Genomic DNA, 21,195 nt, shown 5'->3' on the forward strand with positions numbered 1-21,195 from the left:
GGAATAGGTCAGTCTTAACACCATCCAAGGGGCGGTTCGGGAGGAAATACATGGGGCACATTGCAATGAGTGGAGATGGAGATTCTGACTGAGGGAAGTGAGATGCATTCCAACTGACAATACCACCTGAGGGTGGGTATAAGGAGCGAGACATCCCTTGTTTGCAAAGAGGACAGGATACACAGGATAATCAGGGACTCATCGAATGGTGATTGCACAAGAGACCAGGAGTTTGCTCCATCATATTTGCAAAGGAGGAATCCCCACTTCTGCGAGGAGACTGTCAGCAGAACATGTGTGAGGCATCAATAGCCAGACGCACCCAAGGAGTTTCACAATGGATGGTGCTCCTGAGCCATAAACCTGACAACTATAATCTAGTCTGAACAAAACCAGAGTGCAATAAAGATGGAGAAGAGTAGTATGGTCTGCACCCGAAGATATGTGGGCCAGGAGGTGGAGAGCATTCAGATTCTGCATGCAGGTAATCTTCAGATGGTGAATATGGGGCAGCCACGTCAGCTTTTTATCAAAAATAAGGACCTGAAACGAGACTGTGACGCAACAACTAAGTGCAGGTTGCCTAAATATAAAGTTCAGGATCGAGGTGTACTGTGGTTTGACGGCAAAACTGCATAACCCGTGTTTTGGAGGAAGAATACTTGAAGTCATGGGAGAGGGCCCATCCAACGGCGCCTTGGAGCTGGCGTTCAGGAGATGCTACTGAGTGGGAGCTGCACAAGATGCAAAAACCATCGACATACAACACCAGGGTAACTAGAGGCCCAGCAGAGGTTACAAGCCCATTGATGGCAATGAGGAAGAGTGCAACACTTAACACAGAGCCCGATGGGATACCGTTCTCCTGGATCTAAGGGGTGCTGAGTGAAGTGCCAAGTCAAACCCAGAAGAGGCAATGGGATAAAAGCTCACACATAAAAATTGGAAGAAGGCCATGAAAGCTCCAGTCTTGGAGGATAACTAAATTGTGACAGTGCCAAACCATGTTGTATGCCTTATGTGGGTCAAAGGAGAGTGTGACAAGGTGCCGGTGGTTAGTAAAAACCTGTTGCATTGCTGTTTCCAATCTGAGTAAATGATCAATTGTAGATCATCCTTCCCAGAAGACACACTGACATGGGGCCAAAGACTCTGAGATTCAAGTATCCAGCATAATCGGAAGCTAATCATCCTCTTGAGCAGTTTACAAATTATGTTGGTCAGGCTAACAGAGTGGTAGCTATAGAGAGGGGTTGGGTTCTTCTCGAGCTTAAAGATGGGGATAACTATGCTGTCTTGACCACTGTGAGGGGAAGGCAGCTGTGAGGCAAATCGGTTAAGACCCTGAGGAGACGATGCCTCTGGGTACAATCCATGTGTTGGATCACCTGGTTGTGGATGGAATCCGGGCCTGTGGCCGTGTCTTGGGAAGAAGTAAGAGCCTGTAAGAATTCCCATTCAGTGAAGCTTCAGAGCTTGATGGGGGTTAAAACAATAGAGGGATTTGTTCAAATTCACATTTCTGCCGGAGAAAGGTAGCTGTACAGGAAGAGGTCTACGCTGTTGCAAAGTGTGTTGCATGGTGTTCTGCATGGACTGATGGATCAGTACACAGAGCAACCTGTAGGATAAGGCACCAGACAGCTGATTGTCACTGGTGGCCCAGAAGGCTACAGAGCTTGGACCAAATCTGTGATGAAGAGGCATAAATCCCCAGGGAGGAAACATAGTGCTCCCAATATTACTTTTTACTTTTTACTCTGCTTAATACGGTAGTGAGCCTTAGCAAAGAGACGGTTAAAAGCGATATGGTTGGTTTGTGAAGGGTGTCGTTTAAATCGTTGCAGCACACATTGGCGGTCCTGGATACTGACAACTACGTTCTTGGTCCACCATGGTACTGGTTGGTGATGAAGGGGATTTGTGGATATGGGGAAAGCAGTGCCAGCAGCGTGAAGAAGAGTGGCAAAGCCGTCTTGCATTACCGCATCAATGCAACCTGAGAAAGAGGTGTCCAAGCGCACAGTGGACGTATATAAAGGACAACCACCTCTGTAGAATACCCAATGTGGGAGCCTGTTTGCCTGGCAGCAGCAAGGGAACAATAGTATCACCAGAAAGTGGTTATTGTCACAAAGATCATTATGGGGTGACCAATATAGCACTCCGTCATCAGGCCACAAGTGGCCCATCGGGACCATCCGACCGCCGTGTCATCCTCAGATGAGGATGCGGATAGGAGGGGCATGTGGTCAACACACCGCTCTCCCGGTCGTTACGAAGGATTTCTTTGACCGGAGCTGCTACTATTCGGTCGAGTAGCTCCTCAATTAGCATCACGAGGCTGAGTGCACCCTGAAAAATGGCAACAGCACATGGCGGCCCGACCAAGTGCCGCCCACGCCCGACAGCGCTTAACTTCGGTGATCTGACGGGAACCGGTGTATCCACTGCGGCAAGGCCGTTGCCGGGGTGACCAATAGAGGGAACCCAAAATAGCAAAGGAGGAGATGATGAGATCGATAGTAGAAAAAGTGATGTGAGTGCCACTGAAGTGGGTAGGGGAACCATTATTAAGGAGACACAAATCAAACTCTGTAACAAGTTGGCCAATTACAAGACCCCTACCTGTCAAAAATGGCACTCTCCCACAGAGGGTGGTGTGCACTGAAGTCCCTGAGGAGGATGTACAAGGGAAGGAGTTGCTGTATTAAGGTAGGCAGGTCAACATAAGAAAGTGGCGTACCGGGAGGGAGGCAGACACTGTAAATGGCGATTGCTGGGATTGTTCACACTAGTACCGCTATTGCTTCCAGGCTGGTATGAAGGAGGGTCTAGTCAGTAATGGCAATGGTGAGAACCAAAGTGTAGATCCCTCCATACATTATTCCGGGACCGTCGCGGTTCCAACAGAAGACCTGATAACCACAAAATGTTGGAGAGTGATCATGAAGGAAATGCGTTTCTTGAAGAGCAAACGAGGCTGCAGAACAAGAGGAAATGAGTTGTATTTCCAGTAGGTGACAGTAATATCCATTGCAATCCCACTGTGGCAAGAGTCTGGGTTAGACATAGAGAAGCCGAGGGGAGAGGTCGTCACAGGGTCAGTGGTTGTCACCGACGAGGATGCGTGACATCCACACAAACTGTGTCTGATTAGGAAAGAGGAGGAGGGGGCGAAGCCTTATGGGTGCTGGGGAAGCCTTGTCATTAGACTCAAGCTGTTGCTTCTTCTCCCTCGGATGGAGGGAGAGAGCAGGTGTTATCGGCAAGGGAATAGGTGGCAAAGATGTCTGGATCGGACAGAGAGCGATCGGCTTTGGGGACCTTGGAGCTTAGGTCCCTCGTTCGACGTAAGGTTGCAGGCTTCATAGCTTGAGAAAGGCAGGGAGGGATGTTCTGACAGAAGTCCTGTTCCTAGCAGGAGAAGAGGATGTCTTCTCTGGCCACGAAAGAAGAGTAAGAGTAAGAGTAAGAAGAGGAGGAGGAGGAGGAGGAGGAGGAGGAGCAGTTCCTTAAGGGGAAGGGACGGGAGCTGCTGGGGAGGAGGAAAGGGAAAGGGGACAGGATGGGGAGTGCGGAAGAGGAGAAAAGAGGGGAAGATGTAACTCAGACAAAGCTAGATGGGGGACTCACAGGGTGAAATATGTACAACTCCTGGGCCTCAAGGCAGCTAAGACAGTCAAGGATCTTTATTTTCTGGATTCATATTTCCTTTGCGCACAGTGGACACTCTGGTGAGCGGGCAGAATGCAGACCGAAGTAGTTTACACAGTTAGGTGAGGGTGTGTAAGGGCTCCCCACATGAAAAGTGAGGCCCCATCCACCGCATATGGGAGTGGCATCACATCACAAGAACATGTGGCCAAATGTGAGGCAATGGAAGCAATGCATGTGAGGTGGAATGCACAGTTTAATGTCGCATCTGTATACTATTACAGTGATCTTCTCGGGCAGAGTACCCCCCTCCAATGCCAGGACGATGGTCCTTAGGGCCCCTCTGGATGAAATTAACACGTCATTCCATATTAGCACTACATTCATCACTGAACTAGAGGAGAAGGTTCCTATGAAAAATTAAACCCTGTGTCATATGGAGAAACTTGTGAGGACCGATATTCACTGGTAATCTCTTAAATGGTTGCAGACACAGAGGGAGTCCGACTGGCTGGCAGAAGTTGTCTTTATAAAGAGAGAGCCAGATCTCATTTTTGCTTAAGGACTCAACTACACCAAACTTGTCCTCTACGTGTTCCGCAAAGAAAAGGGGTCTGGTTGCGGCAAAGTCTCCCCCATCAGTCCTCGTGCAGACCAGGAACCGCAGAAAGGGTTTTGACCCAACCCAGTGGGTGCAACCCTTCTCCCAGGGGTAGCGACGGGGGGAAGGGCTGATATGGCAGAAACAGGAACTGACACAGAACTATTCCTAGGATGAGACACAGCCGAGGAAGAGTTGCCAGAGAGTTTAACATATTTGATGTGCAAAACGTCCACCCTGGTACCACCCACTCCTAACAGGGGCTCTCCTCATGGGCAGCACCCAGCCACAGCATTGACCACCTAGCATCGGTCATTGCCGGAAGTTACGATGCCAAGTGTCAGGAATATCAGATTCGCTGTCTCAGGTGTAGTTGGGAATCATTGAGATGTGCAGGCAGCAACACACATTTGTGTGATAAAGTTGTGCCACACAGTTTATTGCCAGCATGGCATAGTGTGTTCTTTCCGCAATTAGTTATGATCTAAAACACAACAATGGTACCATCTACACACTAACGAAGCAGTTGGTTTGTACTGACATACAAAATTATGGATTATCAAAACTGGAGGTTACATATTGCTCATACATCAAGGAAAAAATTATTTTGTAGCTCCCCTTAGTAGCTCAAAACAAAAATGGAGTTAAATTGTAGATGAAAACTTTTAAGAGCACAATGAGTGATATTTACCTGGAGCCGTTCTTCAATTTCTCGCTGCTGCTCCAACAGTTGGTCCCATTCACGACAGGCAATTTTGAGGTCACGCAGTTCGGATCTTACAACAAATTCTTGTGTGATATCACGCACCACTTTATTTTCACTATGCTCTTTGTACTGGCGACTCAGTTCTTGGATTTTGTCCTTTAGAGCCAACATCTGATGCTGATTAGCCTCCAGCCTCTCCTGTACTCAAAGGCAATTTATATTCATTCAAGTGACAAATAAAATAATATGCAGGGTGTATCAAACAAAATTATCCGATTTGGCACCTCCGTGCTTCTGAAACTAATAAACATATACAATGAATCTTGTTTTTTGATTAATGGGAAACTCAAAAAGTTTTTTTTTCCATACATTCCTATAGGTGTTCAATATTTCCCCCCTTGAGATGCACGGCATATGTCAATGTGGTATTCAAATTGTTCCCACACTGCAGCGAGCATATCTTGCGTTACAGCTTCCACAGCTGCTGTTATATGATGTCTCCGATCCTTCACTGTTGTTGGTAATGGAGGCACATAAACAGTCTTCTATAAACTCCCACAAGAAATAATCACATACAGTCAGGTCTGGTGACCGTGGAGGCCATTATTGTAAGGCTGAATTATTTAGTCCAGTGCATCCGATCCAGCATTCAGTAATCCTTTGATTTAAAAATTCCTGAACTTCCAGATGCCAATGTGGCGGTGTCCCATCCTGTTGGTAAATGAAGTCATTCGAATCAGTCTCCAATGCTGGGAAGAGAAAGTTCTCAAGCATTTAGAGATATGTGCTTCCCGAAAAAGTGTTATCAGCAAAGAAAAATGGACCATACACCTTTCCCCGTAAAACTGCACAAAACACATTAAATTTTGGAGTCCCTCTCGTGTTGTACAACTTCATTTGGTTGTTCTGTACCCCATATTCTCACATTATGATGGTTCATGTTTCCTCTTAAATGGAATGTTGCCTTGTCACTAAACACTGAGTGTGGAAGAAACCTGTCATCCTCCATGTTGCCAAGAACAAAATTACAGAACTCCACATGTTGCTGTTTGTCACCTTCATAAAGAGCTTGCAGTAGGTGAATTTTGTACGGTTTCACGAGTAAATGTCGATGCAACACATACCAGACGGACATTGGGAGCATGTTAAGCTGTTGAGCTGCATAGCGAATGGATGTCTGCAGACTACTTGTGAAACTATGGTGGATGCAGACACTCAGGGGCAGCCCGTCGATTTGCCTTTACACAAACAACTTGTTTCTCAGAATTGTTCACGCCATCGTCTACTGCTCTGTGCTGTAGGAGGATCCACACCACACCTAGCACGAAAGTCACGCTGAACAGTTATTATTTACCCGCACTACGCAAAACGTGGAACACAAAATGCTTTCCATTGCCCTGACACCATCTTTACTAGAACTGAAGCGGACACACTGCTACTACCTAGCGGGAACTGTGTAAAACTTGGGAGTTTGCTCTTTCCAACAGTACATTATTAATGCCCGTATCTCAAATAATGTAATAGTTATGAATTTTTTAAATTGGATGGTTCTTTTTGATACACCCTGTATTTCTCATAACCAAAATGCAAGAAATCTATAACAATCACACAATAAAATATTTCATAATATTAAAAAATAATAGCACATTATACAGAAATGTGAAATTGTATTTTACTGAAGGATTAATTCTCTACTTCTTTTTGCTTTTTACTTTTAAATGACTTTGAAGGCAGTTAAAATAAATAAATAAATAAAAGCTTAAGAATTCTGCATTGTCTGTGAATCTCAACACCCAAATGGCTATTGTTATGAGTATTGACTGACCTTGTTGATGTCTTTGTTTTCTCATCTTTATTCATGGTACCAAACTGCCTTTTTTTAATACTGAAATTTATAATTCTGTAGTACCTGCAATGCAATCACTGCCTTCCAGTGCTGTATCTGCTTCTCCTTCACATTCTTCTCTTGAAGTTTAATAACCCACTCAAGAGCCTGACCCAAAGACACAGGCTTTCCTCCAGCGTAGTTGAAGTCAAGTTGGTGAGACAAGTAACTTGTAGCCTCAAGAAGACGATTAAATTCACGCTCCACCTGCCAATAAGAGCATTTCACAAATAATTTACCTTGGAAAATTAAAATCTTACATGAATGGATCGTACTTTCAAAACTGGAAAACTATATACTGTTTATTTACATGAATGAGCATAATAGAACAGTCCACCTCGAAAAACATACACGTACACTCACAGTCTGCCAAAAAATGGGGAGCATCCAGATGGGGAGGAGACAGATAAAGATCTTGCTGGTAACAGGAGTACCTCTATATACATATCACACACGTGCCATGTGTGGACGAGCACTGCCATGTTGAGAAATACTGAGGACATAGGGTGTCCATATGTACTGTTCTGATGTCACAGTTCCCTCAATTATTACCAACCATTACCAGGAGTAATACTTGCTGGGCCTCTCCAAAACATTGGGAGAATGGGACAACTCCCTAAGTCACCACCATATTCAGCAACAATGATTATCCAGGGTAGAGCAGAAAGACAATTCACCACTGAACACAGTGTGACACTCATCAGCAGTGCACACTTCCTGGTCATGTCACCACTCCAGCACAGACATTTGTGTATTGGTGTTAATGGCATCCTGCATACAGAATGACAATTCCTTAATCTGGCTGCTGCCAGGTTCTGACCAATGGTGCGGGATAACACAGAATCTTGTAGGGATTCTAACATTTGTTCTCAGGTTGCAGGCACAGATGTGGTTACAATGTGCTCAGTTTACAATACATCCTCCCTTGTGGTGATCAGATATGGTCGATAAGAACTTTGACCGAGAATATGCCTGCCCTCACATTCCCAAACAGCCCTACTATGGGCCACTGCCATATCCGAACACCCCACAAGTTGAGATACGGCACAAGTTGCCCAGCTCACCAACTGGAGACCCTGAGTCATTCTCTGTCAGTTCAACCAGGGGCTCATTCAGTACACTAATTCTACCATGTGTGGAACACTCGTGTACAAAGTATTCGTTTCCCCTGCCAATTAGTTCCAGAATTATGACTTGTGAAAGAAGGTGGTGTGACCCGGAAATTGCAACCCGTATCTGGCAATCTATCTTCAGACCCAACTTCAGGTCTTAATAACTTTGGAACTATTCCACAGAGTCCAGTGAAATTTTTACAAACCAGTAACATCCATTTAGAGAACACACTTCATGAATCAAATCACCAACAACATATTTCTGACGGAAAATAAAAAATTCCAAAATGTGATTAAAAAATGTAATACGTTAAAAGATATATTGTAGGTGCCCTCCATGCCAAATACAACTCACTTAAAAATGGTATAAATTTCTCTGTGGTAAGCTTAAAGTGGCCTAAATACACACAGAACTCATCATGCCCATATCAGTCACAAAAACTGAGTTACATCCACACGAAAATACAAAAATTTGAAAAATTATCTGAAAAACATGGATTTTCTAAGTGTGGTAGCACAAAAGGGACAAGTGGTATCCAAGCCAAATTTCACACACTGCATAAGTAGACCATAATGATATATATCTCAAAATTTCAGCATTTTATTGCAAGACATTTGTGTACAATGGAAGTTGACAGATGTATTTGGTGATGTGGCCATCGTTCCACAACACAATTTTGTGAAAACATATCGTAAACTGTTCAGCCTCTTCTTATCCTCTCCCACAACTGTTTAATCACTAAGCAACAACATATAGACAGATTAACACAACCTATCATTAATGTTTACTGCACCTTAACTGCTAAAAACCAGTCGATTGTGCTTTGAACAGACGTTCTCCCACACTTTAGCTACTGTACTCTGTACATTGAGTGGCAAATTGTACTGTCTTCCTGAGACTGTGGTAGGAACTGGAACTGTCATAAGAATATGTTAAAAAGGAATCCAACGACTGTCTGCCAAACGTGGCCAATGAAATGATCTTAGTGGTCCTGCTGGTGCCATGAAGTTAACAAATACATCACCTTCTGCTTCACAGCACTCTGCAACACATCCTAAGTATCGTTTGTCATCATAAACAACAATAACATAGCAACCCGGTTGTATCTTGCTGCTTTTGCTTCTGAATCCTGAGCCAGACACACTGCGAAGACACATGTTGTGGATGAACCTATAGTTATAACTGGACAGTCTGCTCATCTGCGCTTTGTCAGAGTCTGCTGGGGAGAGGTGATGATGGCTCCTTGTGCCTGCAACAGTTTTAACATGTTCTAGTCTGCTTTTTAGCAACTCTTCGACTGATTTCACCTCATCTTTCGAAACATAGAATGATTGTATGCCAGAGATATTTTTCTGTACCCAGATAAATAATTGAAGAGGTGTTAAAATGTGACCTTCTGTAGGGTGCTTCAGACTAGCTCGTGATACCATGCACTTAATGGTAGCACCAATACCATCACATACATTTTTACCATGACTTGTTGCGAAAAAATTCCATTCCATGTGAATCTGAAAATCATGGTAATGCATGCACAAATTTTTGAGATTTTTACAGTTTTTGTACTGACTAGCTGCCCCATCACTGAAGTATTTCGCAAGATGTATGTGAGGCAGCTTGTTTTTCACAAATGCCATGACAGTGTGAATGTGGGCATTAACTGCAATGGCATCATGAATTAAACAGTCACTAAAAACGCACAGGTTCATGACAGACACATCACCTGATTCGCCTCTATAGTAAATCGCAAATGGCTGGAGAGTTGCTTGACTGTTGTCCCAATGATATCCTTGGATGACATCTTGAACTATAAATGCATAATTTTCAGAAAAGTCTTGTATTGCTATAATTTCATCTTGTTTCAAATTATCCTTACAAAACTGGAGATAAACGGATTGTGCTGTTGCTGTGAAGCTGTGTGTGGTCAGTTTGTCCGTTTTTTTGACAACACATTTCAACAAAATTTTCCACTGTACTTTGCTTTATTTCAAGACTTGTGTGATCCATGTGTGTCCATTGTTTATAAGAAACAAGTTCATCGTCTTCCATAAGGAGTTCACCATACAGTTTGTTATTCATGTGTTCCGCAAGATTTGCCTTACCAGGACATTTTTCACACCTGTGTATCATGCACTTGTAGGAACTGATGTCACACACTAGCAGCTTCATTGCACCTTTGTAATCCAGACCAGAATCCTTTATAGCAGCAAACATCAGCTTAGCATTTTGATAGGCTTCACATACACAAACATTGTGTGTGCCCCTTGCACTTAGAGGCACAACCCATTTTCGCTGAAATTGAAAAAAGATGATAAACCTGCTTTGGTATTGGGATACTTTTCCTTGAATTCTACATATAGTTCTGATATGTTGCATAGCAACAGTCTTTTTTGCATCTGTACACGTACATTTCCCATTTTCACTGTTACATAGTCTTTTTTTCCAGGCATTATTCGGCTGTAGTCATTATTTTCATAAAACTCCGACACTAGCACCTTTGTTTCTGAACGCAATTGCTTGCCCTGAGCCTGCTGAAGTTGTGGAAGCACTCCTTGGGTTGTTTTTATTTTCCTAGCTTGCTTTACCATATATGTAGAAACATTGAATTCCTTAGTAGTGTAGTCAATAAACCAGCTGGAAGGTGAAAGGGTAAGAATAGCTACTTTTTTTCTGGTGTGTGGATATGGTACATTTTTCTTTCAAATCATGCAAAATTTTGTCCAAATCAGAGCATTTCTGGCATGATTTCTGTTCCTTTGGAGCAGATAGTTCTTCCTCTTCCACCATTAGTGTGTCAGCTTTTTTGTGTTTTAATTCCATTTGAGCTTCTTGTAGGTATCTTCTACCATAGCTTGGCCTGTCTCTTTTCCCAACTTTGTGTGTCTTCATGGGAGACAAACTCAGAGAAGTCACTGAAGTATTTAATTGCGCATCTGCTGTGGTTGTAGGTGGCTGATACTCTTCATCACTGTCATGTAAATTATCAGAACATTCTTCATTTTTTGGCAGTGTAACACACCTGGAACATAACTTTTGTCCTGGTTTCATGTTAAGTCCCATGCAATGATTCACTTTCAATACTGATTTTATATCAATTTCTCTGAGGCCACACTTCACTGTCTTCCGAAATGGATCAAAACAACTTCTTTGTAGGAAAGAATACTTATCCAGAAACACTTTAATATGATGATATCAAACACTAAAGTTTCCTGGAACTGTACTTCTTGTGCCCACAGGGTGTATCCCGGATCTCCATAGCAACAAATCTTGGTCCGATTCATCCAGATCATACAGAACAAAGTGCATGCCACATTTTGTTCCATATGTTGTTTTATGACATTCAGATGCTTGTGCTCTACGAATACTGCAACTTCTTTGAACAAAAGCATAACTAGTACACTGTTCTGCCTCCATACTGATTTTCCACAACAGTACTGACCAGTCTGAACTAGAATCTGAAAAACATGAGTAACCTGTAATTGTTGCTTGTTTCCTTTGTTGTTCCTGCCTAACAAAGACTCATTCTGTCCCTGAAAACTACCATTGTTTAACTTTCTGTTGCCTAATGGTTCCCAACAATTGCTGCAGCTTTATCTGAAACAAGCTCTCTGCATCATCACTATTACTTGCTAAATCGTGTTAAACAAAATGTAACCAAATACATCTCTGTCAACTTTTATTGCACACAAATGGCTTGCAATAACAAGTTGAAATTTTGCCACATATTATATTATGATCTACTTATGCAGTGTTTGAAATTTGGCTTGGATATCACTTGTCCCTTTTGTGCTACCAGACTTAGAAAATCCATGTTTTTCAGGTAATTTTTCAAATTTTTGTATTTTTGTGTGCGTGTAACTGTTTGTGTGACTGATAAGGGCAAGATGAGTTCTGCGTGTGTTTAGGCCACATTAAGCTTACCACAAAAAATTTATAACCTTTTTGAGTGAATTATATTTGGCATAGAGGGCACCTACAATATGTACCTTTTAAAGTATTACATTTTTTAAATCACATTTTGGAATTTTTTATTTTCTCTCAGAAATATGTTGTTGGTGTTTTGATTCATAGAGTGTGTTCTCTAAGTGGATGTCACTGGGTTGTAAAAATTTCACTGGGCTGTGTGGAATAGTTCCAAAGTTATTAAGACCTGAAGTTGGGTCTGAAGATAGATTTCCAGATGCGGGTTGCAATTTCTGGGTCACGTCACCTTTCACATGCCATAATTCTGGAACTAATTGGTAAGGGAACTTAAAATTTTATACATAAGTGTTCCATACTTGGTAGCATTGGTGTGCTAAATTTCAGCCAAATCTGAGACTATCAGCTGAAACATTTTCTCAAATTGGTTGAACTGACATGGAATGACCCATACGGCACATGTTGCCCAGCTCACCAAATGGAGACCCACCGTGAGACCCTTTTCAAACTCTGTCAGTTGCTGATAATGCTATCTCACACCAGTATGCAGCATTTCTGTATCCTCCACTGTCATCACTCAACATCTGACACTGTTCATGTTAAGTTCTGCTGACGGTGTGTATGTGTATGAAGTTACATTAGCAACCAACCGTGTCCCTTTGAGTGCTTCACTTTTTTTGGCAGTGAGTGTATACATCACTGTTCCCTTTATTTTATTTTCTTCACATTACATCACTGTCTCTGGACTGAAGCTGTCACAGTACTTACAAGTATACTTTCTTTGACCTCCTACTCTCTATGACATCCCCCTGCCTTTCATCTTTGTCACCACTCAGTCCTTCAAAAAGCTCTTAATTTTATCAAATGAATTCCATCACAGTTTGACAACAGCATTTTACAAATAGTTGTACCTAACAAAAGTTGCTAACTGTGGAAACGTAGTCTATCAAGAAGCATTCCATCACAAATCATATAAATGCTGCAGCTACACAAGTTACAGAAAATTAATACAAGAAGCTGTACGAAGATTCATAGTAGTAGTAGTAGTAGTAGTAGCAGTAACTCCAATGTTTGTCACATGTAAATTTTACAATAATAAGGTTTAACATATTTTATGTATATTTGTACCATACTACTGAATGTCTTCCTAGAGCAGCAACTACATAAAAAAGAGCTGAAGTTAAAGAGAATGACTGCACATGAAAAAGATTAGGGTGGTGGGGTAGTTAACGTCCACCTATGGTCAACCTAATTTAGGTTTCTTGTTGCTCCTAATTAATTATAGAAATATGTAAGGATGATTCCTTACATAATCTGCAGAGGACCATCTTTGTTCTTGTACAGCTCAGTTAGAACTCCATGTCCAATGACCTGCCCACAGGGACAAACTTTAACTAGCTTCACTCAACTATAACTAAAAAAAGCCCTGGAGAGAGGAACCTTTTTTTTATTCTTGCTTTGTTTTGAAGCTTTTCATTTTACTGTTAGAACTATATGTACTCTAAAGCAATCCTTTTTTTATTTAACTTGAAACTGATTCTCTACAAGTAGTTACGATTATACATTACATCATGTAAATAAAAATAACAGACATTTTTTAAAATGTTTACAGAATTCTAAGACAATAATGAAAGAAAAATTGCTTAAGAATGGAGGAGATGGCTAATTAAAGTAATAATGCAAAACACAACACACATTTTACAGTATTTCAGCTGATAAAGTTTAGCAGATTAGTTAGTAAATTTTATACTCACCATTTCATCTTTATCTTTAGGAACAGTGCACCCAGAAGATTCATACAATGGACATTTCTGTCGTATTTTGTGAAGTTCCATATTAATCTGCTTTGACAGTACTGTAACTGGATTCCCACCAAGCCCCGTCACCACCATAGCACCTAGATCTGCAATATATGATGATTTCCGAAATGTTGCTATGCGTCCCCCAACTCTGTCTCGTGCCTCTAGTACCAACACCTAGAAAACCAATAAAAATCTATTCAACACTTTTTCTGAAGTCTGATTTGATTAAACTGAATGTTACAATCATGTGATCTAGGAGTCTCTGTGTGACTTGCTGTAGGAGGTAGAACCATTTTTAAAAAAATCACTTTCTTCAGAACTGGAAAAAGATGAAAAAAAAATCTCAAATTTGGCAAGCTATTATTCCTGACCTTATAGAGCTACAATCCTGCAATTTGCCATACTGACAACTTTATGTGCACAATACAGAAATAGAACAATAGATCAGAATGCTCCTCTCTTGAAACATGTTAAAAACTACTTTTTCCCTTTTAACAACAGGTAGTGAGTGAAAGACACTGGAATCTAACAGATTTAAATGTAGTCTTTCAGTGACGTTAACAATTATAAAATAAGATGCCAATTTTAAAATGGTATTAAACAAACACTGTTCGAACAGGCCTTGAAGGCCCAATGGTACTGACTGGCCACCGTATCATCCTCAGCCCTTAGGCATCACTGGATGCATATACGGAGGGACATTGTCTGTGAGCCTGTCTGAAAACTATGAGTTTCCTACAAATATATTTCCTGTGTCATCACCCATTAAAGTTACCAAAAATGCAAGTGTGCCAAATTTTGCTATGTTGTCAGCCTAAAAAAGAGGGGGGGGGGGGGGGGGGGGGGACCATATTTTACCTATATTTGATACCATATGTCTTAAAACTGACATCACTGATTTTATAATAGTTACACCAATGAGAAGTGCATATCTCAAGCCCATCTCAAACACATAATTTGATTTTTTGTCATGTCACTTAAGGTGCAAAACTGGGCTTAAATTTTGGGCTTTTATCAACAGATGTAAATACCAACTGTTAATACAGTGAGGTAAGAAAAAGTTTCTAACAGATTTAAATGTAGTCTTTCAGTGACGTTAACAATTATAAAATAAGATGCCAATTTTAAAATGGTATTAAACAAACACTGTTCGAACAGGCCTTGAAGGCCCAATGGTACTGACTGGCCACCGTATCATCCTCAGCCCTTAGGCATCACTGGATGCATATACGGAGGGACGCTACTTCCCAGTCAAGTGGCTCCTCAACTGACCTCACACGGGCTGAGTGCACCCCGCTTGCCAACAGCAATCGGCAGACCTGGAAGGGGACCCATCCAAGTGCTAGCCAATCTCGACAACGATTAACTTCAATGATCTGATGGGAACCGGTGCTACCACTGAAAAATGGTATTAAAGGTAAGCAAAATTTGGTATCCTGCATTTTTGGCAACTTTAGAAGCTGCTAAAAAATATAATTGTAAGAGAGTTCATAACTCACTAATTTTCTGAAAAGCAGACACACAATTAACTGACAAACAATCTTTTACTTAATACCCACTCCTTGTATATTGATGGCAAAAAAATTTCTGTGACTGAATTTGTCAGCAAAGTCAGATTTTTTCGCATTATTTCCTGATCTTCATGTAAGTTGTTTCTGTGTTCTACACTGAAAGTTGTGTCACGTTGGCAATTTTCAGGATTGTAGCTGTATAGATTAGCAACAGTACCTTCCTGAACTTGGAATTTTTTGGCACAATTTTCAAAGAAAGTGGTTCTTGTGAAAACAGCCTCAGTACATGCATCATATTACAGATGGAGCTTAAACTCAGTAGAAGTACCTTAGCTACATTCTGTGCAAACCATAACAAAACCGAAGATGGTTGAGATAGGGTATCTTGACAACATGGACTGACTCCCATAAAAGACTCATCTACATCACATTTCTGTTGCAGAAACAGGGAATCAATTAAAAATAGGTTAAGAATTGTATGTTATTCTTTGCTCTTGTACTGATTATCACTTAACACATACTTCATTTATTTATTTTGTATGCAGCTGCTACAAAATATTTACTAATATGTAACTTAATTCTCTTACTATATCATAAAGTTATTTTACTGATGCCATATCTAAAGCTGGGACAACTAACTTCAGCGTTCCAAACTCCATTAACACATCACAATATTCAGATCACAAAGAGGTTCAATTACTGTCTTAAAAAGCATAGCTCATCCACAGATTTACTTTTTGACATTTCATTTTCCAGGGTCAAAGCAATAAAAATCCATTACCTTACTTCAGAGGCTTCTTATGCCTTTATGAAATGCACTTAACGCATGTGTATTAATAGCTCTCATCTCATTCAAGTTTATGTGCTTTGTTTTGTGGTATTTCTCTCAGTTGTGGACATAATTCTGTAGCTCTGTCATTTGGAAACTTAAGCCTTAAAAATAGTCTAGTGAAAGAAAGACAGTGCCACAAAGTAGACAAATCAAGAATTTGGTAAACAAATGTTGGTGGTGAACATTCCGAGAGGTCACATATAACTCAAGAAACAATGGAGCAGATGTAGAATAAGACTGCACAAAGCATATCTGAATCTATCAGAAAACTGAGTAGGACACTAGATATTCCACAACACACACTTTCGAAAACCCTGTGATACAGAACGAAGAAATTGCATACAACAACCATATTCAGTACAAGCTAGAAATGGGGAGTTCACAGTCCAACAGGCTACATGTTACATGATCTGTTACAGGCTCTGGAAAATAGCACCTGTACCGTTCAGAGATGAAATGTGAATGTGTGATCAGAGACAACCAGGACCACTGTCTCTTGACCCTTTAGGTTTGAAAAGTAAACAATTACTGGAGACATACCTTGATACATCTCAAATCTTTCTGGAGCCATAGGTTCTTCCCCCCCCCCCCCCCCCCCAGCAGCATGAATCATCACCCAATTTTACTTCAATTGTCTGTAATTTCCAGGATGCAGCATTTCTTGGTGGATGGATTGGATGTCATTCTCAGAGTCTTTGGGCCCCTCATTCCTCAGATTTGACCCTCTTTAATTGCTTTGTTTGGAGGTTTATCAAGGCTGAAGTGCACGAGATGAAGATCAACAGCATAACCCAATTTTAACAATGAATTAGAGACACAGCTGATAAAATCTCCCCTCATATGTTGAACAGAGTGTATTGGTCTGTAGAAGAGTGCTTGTGCTTGACTTGGATGGTAGTCACATTAAGTTCAACAAATCTGAGATTCTATTACAATAATGTTACAATGAATATCAGAGATATATCATAAATTCGCATTTCCACAGAAATGTTTCACCCTGCACTGGACATCACAACACTACCAAAAACACAGCAATAAGATTGCACTGAATGCTATAGGCAGTTATCTGTGCAAGTATCCTCTCATAAGAGGTTTCCAGACGTAAACTACATTGTGTGTGATACAAATGAGCGACGGAAGATTTCACTCTTGCATGTCCATGCTGGGTTTCCCAGCTGTGTGTCTGAGCTCTGCAACTGCACAGTAAACAGGAGCTTCATCCACAGCTTGTTATACCGATCAAAAATGCTGCCTGTATAAAAAATTGCCACTTTATATTAATTACTCAAGGAGTCCTAGACCAGTTCTAAGAATCTTTCCCCAAGAACATTACAATACAGTTATTACTACCGACTTTTTTTTTCATGGTAGCTAATTATAAGGCTCCAAGATGTCTAGGCAGAAGAGTACCGAAACTAACTTTAATGCACGTGCCAGACACATTAGCATCAGAAAGGATAAAAGGGCTTTGTAGCTGAGCTACTACTTCCAGGTTGTCCAGCAATTTTCTAAAAATAAAAAGTCCCCATGTTTTTCAGGCCAATTTTTGGTTTTTTCAGGGTCATACTGTGCTTAGTATCTAACCAATTTTGAGCATGGTTTTTGAACAAATAAATTGCAGGAAAATCGGAATGAGACTAGGTTGCAAAGGAAATAACATAACTGATAAACATTTACATTATGAGCCATCAGCATGAAAACAAAGAACATAATCTACTATTTCAGTAAAAAAGTACACTGCTTACAAAGAGACTTAAGAATAAAATTCAAATATACTTTGAACAAAACGATTATGCACGGAATAGTAATAGACTAGTCTGATAAGGATACGCACATGAACATTAAGTGAAGTCACAAGCAGGTAGTTTTTAGTGATAGATCCACTACTTCAACCTGAAAAGCCTCTTTCTCAGTACTTTCCATGAGTTTTGTTTTCATACTTTGTAGTGTTCTTAGCTTTTCTCTACTCTCTTTTATTTTATTTTGAGGACTTCTCAATTGCCCTTTTGTCTGTTATTGTTTCACTGTACCTACCATGGGCATTTCGGAAGCTATGTATTAACAGCTTTGCGATAGTTACAGATAAAACTCCAATCCCCAACCCCCCCCCCCCCCCCCACCGTGATTTGGACTGCATCATGAACAGCTATGAGAGAGGCTTCAAATTTCTGACAAGAACAGAGTTGCAAGAGAAACTTCTTTACACTGTATATAAGCAATATGTCCCAAAATCCAAAAACACAGGACCCTCTGAATTACCCTCGACTCTGAGCTTGCTTTTCAGCTCTCTTAGGAAAGTGTTATTAACATAAGGGCCACTCGTGGACACCTGAACAACTTGCCTTTTCAAATGTACTTTATGTTGGGATGCACCTCCTTCAAATCCAACTAAATCTTTTGCAGCACTTTCCTCACAAACACTGCACTGCATTTACTGTCTGGGAACACACCTGGTAAGAGATTAACAAGCTGCCAATGTCCCAGGAAGACAATTGTCTCACAGCAGTCAACAGACAAATATGGATCTCTTCCATCAATACAGGAACCCTCTGCATGTAATCTAGCATCATCAGCTGTCAGCCAGAAGTTCCTGCAGTAGGTGCTCTATGTGGTTACCTCAGGGCAGGATCTGGTTGCTGGGACACACCACAACTGCACGATGCACTCCCTGACTGTTCCACAGCAGACTAAATATACAGAGAGGCTAGTTAGAAGTACTACTTCTCTTCACTGAAACTGATAATTTCTCGTGACCCACACTATTTTATTTCTGCCTTATGAGCAACTTTCATCCCACTCCCTACATCTCTCCTTGGCTGAATCCAAAGGAAGGTGATAAAATCTTCCTTGTGCATGCGTATTTGAAAGTAGCTTATGGTGACTAAGAACCGTAGCAGCATTTGGAGGATAGGAATGGCGTAAAGAGTCACCTGTCACCCCACTCCCCCTCCCCCAAATCCCTAGCCATCTACGTCCAAATTCGTAATTTCATAATTTACTATTGCTATATCAAGCCTAAAATGATTTGACACTATGTAGAAGCTTTTGAAATGTGGTGCTACAGAAGAATGCTGAAGAATAGATAGGTAGATCACGTAACTTAGAAGGAGGCATTGAATAGAATTGGGGAGAAGAGAAATTTGTGGCACAACTTGACTAGAAGAAGGGATCGGTTGGTAGGACATGTTCTGAAGCATCAAGGGATCACCAATTTAGTATTTGAGGGCAGCGTGGAGGGTAAAAATTGTAGAGGGAGACCAAAAGATGAATACACTAAGCAGATTCAGAAGGATGTACGTTGCAGTAGGTACTGGGAGATGAAGAAGCTTGCACAGGATAGAATAGCATGGAGAGCTGCATCAAACCAGACTCTGGACCTAAAGACCACAACAACAACAACAACAACAACAACCAACAACAACCATTTGCAAAAAGGTCTTACATGAACATATAACATATTATATATATAACATATTATCACTTTTCTGATTTATCAGTTCCGATTTCTAGTTTTTCATAATCTGAAACTAATAAAACCAAAATAATCAGAGTTTTGTGTTTCCGACCATAAAAATTTTACATTCTTAATGGGAAATATTCAGACAAACATTTATATGGTACCAGAAGGCTTCCTGCAATTATACACCTTGGCAAACTCACATTTGCATTATAATTTTTAGTAAATTAAAGACTGGAACAGTAACCAACTGCACCTCCATTCCAAATTGCTGCAGCTGTTGGGCAGCAGCTAGGCCAGCTATTCCAGCACCAATGACAATGATTTTGCCCAGTTTCTTTGCAGGCAATGGGCGCAGCCGCTTAAAGATTCCAAAGTTGATGAAACCGTGCCTTTCCAGGAATGCATGTACCCGAGCTACAAGAGGTCCATCACTATTGTACGGTGGCTCCATCTGTAAAAATGTATTACGTTGACAAAAAATAATTTGAAATACCTGCATATAAAAAATTCAATGTTGAATATTTTCAGTAATTTCTGAAGCAGAAATGGTAAAAGGTATTAAATGTTTAAATATCACACAATGTTACTGTCATTTATCATTACATATTGGAAAATGGTTCACTACTGCAACCAACTAAAGAACTATAGTGTTGCAGATATATAATGAAGTGTACACAGGATATGTACAGTGAATGATTAGCTGACTGAAGAGAGAGATGAGGAATTATATGGAGACCACAAGCCAAGTCAAAATACTGCACAGAAGTATATATGAATGCTTTGTATTTTTTTTGAAAAGAACAAATCAATTATAACTTACAAAACCAGTGTCATTATTTCAGTACTTCTGTAGGACTCTTGAGTGTGATATGAAAACAGAAATTGGAAGACAATAATTAGACAAGACTGCAAACACAAGGCAGTAATTCATTAAAAATTTCTGGGAAATCATGCAAATATCCTACAAATGAAGTAGCTTACAAGACACTTATATGGATCATTCTTGAGTTTTGCTAGTCTGTCTGGAACACACGGGAGCCAGATGAACTGGAAACACAGCCAGTACTTAATGCCTCCTTCTGACATCAATTGCAGCTCTCCAATTAAAGAGTGAAGGCTGGCCTAACATGCCGTAATTTTTCAAATTTACACTTACCTGAATCAATGGATGTGGCACACATTCCCCATGTGGACCCCAATTTACAAGTATCCCACTAAATTCACCTTCAAGTTCTTTTACCTCTTTCACATTTCTTACTAACACCTCCCGCACAGCTGTGGTATAGTCAAACACCTTAATAATGGAATGATGTGGACATTCTGGTAGAATTTAAACACATTTGGATTAAAGAAGACCACTTATCAAAAAGCAGAAGTGTCGAGTCAGCGACAGACACACACAAAAAGAAAGAAAACTTGATAGCTTTTGGTACTACGCTGTAGCCACACTACACTGTAGGTGTACAAATATATACTTCATCTGCTCACTGAAATGCATCAGTCAAGACAAGAAAAACTAAAGTGTGAAAAGTTGAAAGGGAACTGGGATCATCTTAAAGTCAACAAGGTGGAGTGCAGCACAACATGCCACTGTGGAGTCACAAATCCTGCTGTCCAGTTGGCACGGCTGCACACACTAATGAAGCAAATTATGGAGATGGGGGCTGCTTTATCTATGTCCTGCAAATTTTAGTTTTTAGGATATGATAC

The 21,195-nt window shown here is 40.7% G+C and overlaps 1 protein-coding gene across 3 annotated transcripts in view; it reads right to left on the reverse strand.

Annotated features, from left to right (window-relative positions):
* Positions 1 to 21,195, reverse strand: part of LOC124544725 (lysine-specific histone demethylase 1A) — an 86,890-nt gene that overhangs the window by 57,958 nt on the left and 7,737 nt on the right. For all 3 annotated transcript variants that reach the window (XM_047123374.1, XM_047123373.1, XM_047123371.1), the window contains exons 4-7: positions 19,739 to 19,936; positions 13,635 to 13,856; positions 6,874 to 7,056; positions 4,950 to 5,162 (exon numbers count right to left, since the gene is read on the reverse strand). In XM_047123374.1, coding sequence (XP_046979330.1) covers positions 4,950 to 5,162; positions 6,874 to 7,056; positions 13,635 to 13,856; positions 19,739 to 19,936 — 816 coding nt within the window. The remainder of the gene's footprint in view (positions 1 to 4,949; positions 5,163 to 6,873; positions 7,057 to 13,634; positions 13,857 to 19,738; positions 19,937 to 21,195) is intronic.

This window comes from Schistocerca americana, chromosome 8 (assembly GCF_021461395.2).
Source record: "Schistocerca americana isolate TAMUIC-IGC-003095 chromosome 8, iqSchAmer2.1, whole genome shotgun sequence".
NCBI classification, from domain to species: domain Eukaryota; kingdom Metazoa; phylum Arthropoda; class Insecta; order Orthoptera; family Acrididae; genus Schistocerca; species Schistocerca americana.